Below are 7673 nucleotides of genomic sequence, written 5' to 3'. Positions count from 1 at the left end.
GATGTATTTTTTTAAACTTTACTGAGCAGTACCCTTTTGGATCCCCAATAATTTTAGTGGGACTTTTTTTTTTTTAAGTGTCATTGCTCAAAAAAATAATGAATTAAAATTAATGTTGTTATGAGTTATTGACCTTTTTAAGACTCCAACTATTATATAATCTCAAATATTCCACTTTAAAAAAATGTATTGGGGGAAAATATTGCATATTTTGTGTTTTTTTTCATTAAAAAAACACGGTTTTCCTTGACAAAAATGGCATACAACTTAAATCTTTAAAAGCGTTATATTGACAGATAGACCTAATGTTGATCTAGAGATTTAAACCTTGGATAATAATAATAATAATAATACTAAATAATGACACATTTGTAATATTTTTTTTGACCAAAACCTTTTGGGGTCCCCGGGATCAAGTCTGAGTGGAGGCCTCAATGTATCTTTTTTATACATATATTGTATTGGTTTTTAAAATAAAAAATATCAAAATGGCCCCCGCTTGCTTTATTTATTAAGTGTGCGGCCCTCAGTGGAAAAAGTTTGGACACCCCTGACCTACACCACTGACCACAGTATCCGACAGGGAGCTTCCCAGTCGCACAAACTGGGGCCTGTCAGACAAGTAATCAGTGATCCAGGAGACAATGGATGAACTGACACTCATCCTGAGCAACTTGTCACTGTTGTATGAATAAATACTATTAATATTATCAAGAATAATTTCATAATACCGATAAACATTTTTATGTTTTTTTTTTTTTTTTAGCTAAAAGTCTTAATATAACTAGAAAAACATTGTGATGTCATGAGGTATCAATGTTTTAGTTATGAGAGTAAAGTTGTATTTATATTGATAAAAAATGTCCCACTAACAGCTGAAATACACTATATTGCCAAAAGTATTTGGCCACCTATCCAAATGATCAGAATCAGGTGTCCTAATCACTTGGCCCGGCCACAGGTATATAAAATCAAGCACTTAGGCATGGAGAATGTGGATATTTCCAGTGTGGAACTGTCATAGGATGCCACCTGTGCAACAAATCCAGTCATGAAACTTCCTCGCTCCTAAATATTCCAAAGTCAACTGTCGGCTTTATTGTGGCACCAGTTTGGAGCGGACCCCTTCCTCTTCCAACATGACTGTGCACCAGTGCACAAAGAAAGGTCCATAAAGACATGGATGACAGAGTCTGGTGTGGATGAACTTGACTGGCCTGCACAGAGTCCTGACCTGAACCCGATAGAACACCTTTGAGATGAATTAGAACGGAGACTGAGAGCCAGGCCTTCTCGACCAACATCAGTGTGTGACCTCACCAATGCGCGTTTGGAAGAATGGTCGAAAATTCCTATAAACACACTCCGCAACCTTGTGGACAGCCTTCCCAGAAGAGTTGAAGCTGTAATAGCTGCAAAAGGTGGACCGACATCATATTGAACCCTATGGGTTAGGAATGCGATGGCACTTCAAGTTCATATGTGAGTCAAGGCAGGTGGCCAAATACTTTTGGCAATATAGTGTATTACCAGAAAAACATTTCATATTAAGATGTATTATTTTTTTGTTTTGTTTAAGCCAGAGTTAATACAACGGTCTAATGCCACGATTAGTTGGAAAAGTGAAGTAAAATAATCAAGAAAATAGTCATAAAGTTACAAAAATAATGTGAAAATCACGTGTTTGATGTTATAAGCACAATGTTGTAAAGTCACAAGAATAATGTTGTACTAAAACAGGGGTGTCCAAACTTTTTCCACTGAGGGCCGCAAACGGAAAAATTAAAGCATGTGGGGGCCATTTTGATATTTTTAATTTCAAACCATAACAAAATATATTGATTTTTTGTAATTATTTTACCTTTAGGGGTCCCGGGGACCATAAAGGGTCTCAGTTATTAAAATGTTAAAAATAAGTCTAATTTGTATAATTATTTTTTTATTTAATGCTTACAGTAAATCTCTATATCAACTTAAAAAAAAAAAAAAAAGGTTTTATGGCTTGTCTTTTAAAAACAACTTTGTTTTTTATAGTAAAACTGAAATATGCAGTATTTCGTAATTAGAGCCCTAAAATATAAATAATGCAGGACACCATTGATTTTAATTATTTAATATTTTTGAGTCATCACAGTGAAAAGATAAATAAAATACCACTAAATATATTTGGGATCCAAAAGGTGCCCCACTCATAAAGTGATACATTTTTTTTAAACATTTTTTTTTTTACTTTCATCACTTAAAGGCCTACTGAAACCCACTACTACCGATCACGCAGTCTGATAGTTTATATATCAATGATGAAATCTTAACATTGCAACACATGCCAATACGGCCGGGTTAACTTATAAAGTGCAATTTTAAATTTCCCGGGGAACTTCCGGTTCAAAACGCCTTTGGAGGATGACGTATGCGCGTGACGTCGCGAGGTCCACGGAAGTGTTTGGACACTATTGGACACAATACACAGAGCTCTGTTTTCTTCGACAAAATTCCACAGTATTCTGGACATCTGTGTTGGTGAATCTTTTGCAATTTGTTTGATGAACAATGGAGGCTGCAAAGAAGAACGTTGTAGGTGGGATCGGTGTATTAGCGGCTGGCTGTAGCAACACAACAAGGAGGACTTTGTTGTATAGCAGACGCTAGCGCCGGCGACCTCACCTTGACTTCCTACGTCTCCGGGCCGCCGACCGCATCGTCGATCGCTGGAACGCAGGTGAGCACGGGCGTTGATGAGCAGAGGAGGGCTGGCTGGCGTAGGTGGAGCGCTAATGTTTTTATCATAGCTCTGACGAGGTCCCGTTGCTAAGTTAGCGTCGTTAGCAACAGCATTGCCAGGCTTCGACAGGCGGCACAGCATTAACCGTGTATTTACATGTCCAGTGTTTGGTTCAGTGTCTCCTGATAGTAGTATTGTTGATCTTCTGTCTATCCTTCCAGTCAGGGATTTATTTATTTTGTTTCTATCTGCATTTGAGACAGATGCTAACACGTTAGCTCATGCTAAAGAGCTTCGTCGATGTATTGTCGTGGAGATAAAAGTCACTGTGAATGTCCATTTCGCCTTCTCGACTCTCATTTTCAAGAGGAAATAGTATCCGAGGTGGTTTAAAATACAAATCCGTGATCCACAATAGAAAAAGGAGAGAGTGTGGATTCCAATGAGCCAGCTTGTACCTAAGTTACGGTCAGAGCGAAAAAAGATATCTCTTGAACTGCATTCTAGTCCGTCACTCTAACGTTCCTCATCCACAAATCTTTCATCCTCGCTCAAATTAATGGGGTAATCGTCGCTTTCTCGCTCCGAATATCTCTCGCTCCATTGTAAACAACGGGGAATTGTGAGCAGTACTACCGCTTGTGACGTCACGCTACTTCCGGTAGGGGCAAGGTTTTTTTTTATCAGCGAGCAAAAGTTGCGAACTTTATCGTCGATTTTCTCTACTAAATCCTTTCAGCAAAAATATGGCAATATCGCGAAATGATCAAGTATGACACATAATGGATCTGCTATTCCCGTTTAAATAAAAACAATTAATTTCAGTAGGCCTTTAAGTTACGAGATCAACTTCAGATATATCTGTCAATTTTACGTTTGAACTATTATTTTGTTTGTTTTATGCTCTTTTGTCAAAGAAAACTTTGTTTTATTATGGCAACTACACAATATATGCAATATTTACCACATAAAACATTTTAAAGTGAAAAATTTGAACTAATTGGAGCTTTGAAAATAATTAATTATAACATGGATTATTTGTCATTATTTTTTTTTTGTGCAGTGGCAAAAAAAGAAAAAGAAAGAAAGACAAAAGAAAAAAAAAACAGCCTGCATGGCAGCTTTGTGTCAACATTGCAACTTTTTCTCGTCAGGTTTCACCTCATTCCACTTTTTTTAATGTTCTTTTTTTTTTTGCAATAGCATTTCCAGAATGTGTGGCGGGCCGGTAAACAATTAGCTGCGGGCCGCAAATGGCCCCCGGGCCGCACTTTGGACACCCCTGTACTAAAAGAAAATGTCTAAATTAAAAAAAAACAAAAAAACATTAACATAGCCATTACCAAAGTAGTGATATCATGAGGAACACATTTTTTTTGCTTGTATTTTCTTTAAATATCAAAATATCCTCATTCAAAGAATACATGTTTGTTTGCATGTTTTTGTAATTAAAAACAAAAATTTACGTCATTGTATGAGCATTATTCAATGACTTTATTCTAGTGGTAGTAATAATTAGTGTACTCCATATTATTGCTCTTCTGTTCTATGGGTGTTTGCATGGACTCACAATAGAACATCCAAGTGGGAATTTATTCGTTTATAAAACATTATAAAGCTGTTACAAAGAATGGCACATTGATTTTCCTGAGTCATTAGGTCAAAGTACCTGGACTAGTATTTGGGGTAGAGGACTCTGGCAATCTTCCCATCAGCCCTGTTGGTGTCCAGCCACTTGCCGCACAGAAAAATGGTGGTGACCCCGTTCGCCGTGTTGGTGACCTCCACGCGGTCCAACAGCCAGCCGGGGTTCAGACCCGAGTTGTCGTGCTCCACCCGAACCTTCTGCAGCTCGCCCATGTCCAGCATCTCCAGCAGAAACCGGTCCGTCTGCTCGCGCTCGAAAAGGTTGCGCAACTTCTGTCGCAGCTGCCGCCGACCCGAGTCGCCGTTGGAGCCAAAGATGGTGATGAAGACGTTGGCGTCCGTGCCCGCGCCTTTCTCGTCGCCCGTGATGACGATGATCTCGTACTTGACTGGAACCAGGCTGCGGGCTTTACTCGCAAAGCTCTCGATGAACTTGGTGCACTCGAAGGTCAAGAAGTCGTCCCTTTTCGGGGACAAGGGGACCTGGGCGTCGCAGCTGAAGATGTACCTGAAAACGAGGGAGCAGAGAAGGATCCAGTCAGGTACGCATGTAGGGTACAATTTTGACCATTTTACGAACAATCGGCATCATTTTCCAGAATTTAAGTCATAAGTCAGATTGTGTTATTGTGTTGGCAGAGGTGTGTGTTAGAGGTTACCATCCTGTCATTTTGCATGTTGGGATGTGAAAGTGGCTGTTATTACGAAACACTGGTTAATGCAAATGTATGCAATAAATAATGTTTTGTTAATTAAAAAATATAAATGATGAATTATGTAAAATGTCAAAGTATAAAATGTATTAATGTACAAATAAAAAAAAACAACACTATTATAAACACATGTCCACTGATGCTCAATAAAAGGGGAAGGCCTTATGTTGTTCACATAAAAACATTAAAAAAAAATAAAAAAATGAAAATAATGAAATTGAAATAAAATGTATTATTATAGACGTATCGTTAATATATTAAAAAATAAGAAAAGAAGTTACACACTTGTACATTAAAAATTTAGTTAGTTAACATCGCAATATTCATTATACACCATTTAATTTAGTTTACTTCAAATAAATAAATAAATACAAAACAAACACAACAGCAGTTACATATTACTAATATTTCTCGGTTTAACTTCCCATCCAAGCTACAGTTGGGAGGTTTTGACCATTTTATGAACAATTGGCATCATTTTCCAGAATTTAAGTCATAAGTAAGACTGTGTTATTGTTGTGATGGCAGAGGTGTGTTGGCAGAAGTTACCATCCTGTCATTTTGCATGTTTGGATGTGAAAGTGGCTGTTATTACTAAACACTATTTAATGCCAATGTATGCAATATTGTACTCCATTTTTGGTTAAATAAAAAATGTATATGATGAATTATGTAAAATGGCAAATAAAGTATAAAATGTATCAAAGTACAAATTAAAATAAAACATTATTATAAACAAATGTCCGCTGATTCTCAATAAAAGGGGAAGGGGAGGCCTTATGTTAAGATAAAAACATTCAAATAAAAAAAAAATAAAATAAAATAAAAATAATGAAATTGAAATAAAATGTATTATTAAAGACGTATCTACTGGACCTGACTGATGCTTACGATACCGTCTGGCACCGCGGACTCCACCTGAAGCTGCTGAGAACAATCCCGGACCGTCATATGGTCAACTTCATCATGGAGATGCTGTCAAACCGCAGCTTCATTCTCCAGACCAGTGATGGCCAGCGTAGCAGACTCAGGAGGCTGAGAAACGGGGTCCCACAAGGGTCTGTCCTCTCACCGATGCTCTTCAACATCTACATCTTTGACCTACCGGTGACGACATCTAGAAGGTATGGATACGCGGATGACCTAGCCATCATGCTACACCGGCCCACATGGAATGTGGTTGAAGAGGGTCTCAATCAGGACATGGACGTCCTGGCTGCCTACCTTCGAAGCTGGCGACTGCAGCTCAGTAAGGGAAAGACTGTATCAGCAGCATTCCACCTCTGCAACAGGGAAGCAAGAAGGGAGCTGGAGATCTTAGTGGACAACAAACCCCTGGAGTTCCAGCAGGCCCCAAAGTACCTGGGCGTACGCTTGGACAGGACACTGTCCTACAAACAACATTTGGATGAAGTGAGGGCTAAAGTAACAGCAAGGGTCTCACTCATCCGGCGCCTAGCTGGTACAACCTGGGGGGCCTCGGCCAAGGTACTACGTATCTCCACACAAGCCCTCGTATTCTCTGCGGCTGAGTACTGTGCCCCAACCTGGTGTAGAAGCCCACATGCCAAGAAGGTCGATACGGCCATCAACAATGCCCTCCGGATCATAAGTGGCTGCCTGAAACCCACCCCCGTGTTCTACCTGCCAGTCCTAGCAGGGATAGCGCCAGCCGGCCTACGGCGAGAGGCTGCTACCCTCGCCCTGGCAAGGAAAGCCCAGGAACACAGCTGGCACCTCCTCCATGAAACCACCACCATGGCAACACCTCCAAGCAGACTCAAGTCCCGCCACCCATACAATCAGGCCGCACAAGAGATGCTTATTTCCATCCCGGAGGATCTGACAACCAAAGCCTGGCTGGCAGCGGAATGGAAGCAGGAGTGGGAGTCAGCAGGACAGACACGCCTACACCATTAACCCAGGATCCTGGAGGTGGCGTGGAGGGAGAAGATCTACCTCGCCGGCAATGGACCCTCCTGAACCGCCTTCGCACAGGGGTTGGTTGCTTCAAAGCGTCCATGAAGAAGTGGGGCCTAACAGACAGTGCAGCGTGGGAGTGCGGGGAGCCTGAGCAGACTGCCGACCACATCATCACCACCTGTCACCGGCATAGACCACCTTCAGAGGAGGGCCTCTTCCAAGTGGGACCTGAGACGAGGGAGTGGCTACACGACACGAAGATGGACATATGAAGACGATACACGAAAGAAGAAAGACGTATTGTTAATACATTAAAAAATAGAAAATAAAAGTTACACAATTGTACATTAAAAATGTAGTTAGTTAACATCGCAATATTCATTATACACCGTTCAATTTTCAATTAGTTTACTTAAAATAAATACATACAAAAAGCAGTTACATATTACCAAGATTTCCTGTTTAACTTCCCATCCAAGCTACAGTTGGGAGGTTTTGACCATTTTACCAACAATCTGCATCATTTGCCAGAAATGAAGTCTTAAGTGTTTTGGCAGAAGTTACCGTCCTGTCATTTTGCATGAATGGATGTAAAAGTGGATGTTACAAAAACACACAAAAAAAATGTTTTGGCAAATTTAGGCAATAGTTCATTCATTTCAGTGTTT

At 40.0% G+C, this 7673-nt stretch overlaps 1 protein-coding gene across 1 annotated transcript in view; it reads right to left on the bottom strand.

Moving 5' to 3' along the window:
* Nucleotides 1–4345: 4345 nt before the first annotated feature.
* The window catches only part of LOC133638936 (lipoxygenase homology domain-containing protein 1-like), a 28473-nt gene continuing 25145 nt past the window's right edge, over nucleotides 4346–7673 (bottom strand). Inside the window, exon 14 of the mRNA XM_062031982.1 lies at nucleotides 4346–4877. Coding sequence (XP_061887966.1) covers nucleotides 4397–4877 — 481 coding nt within the window. The 3' untranslated portion in view covers nucleotides 4346–4396. The remainder of the gene's footprint in view (nucleotides 4878–7673) is intronic.

This window comes from Entelurus aequoreus, linkage group LG21 (assembly GCF_033978785.1).
Source record: "Entelurus aequoreus isolate RoL-2023_Sb linkage group LG21, RoL_Eaeq_v1.1, whole genome shotgun sequence".
Classification (NCBI taxonomy): Eukaryota; Metazoa; Chordata; class Actinopteri; order Syngnathiformes; family Syngnathidae; genus Entelurus; species Entelurus aequoreus.
The sequence above is the reverse complement of the archived record's forward strand: the minus strand, read 5'-3'. Positions and strand labels throughout refer to the sequence as shown.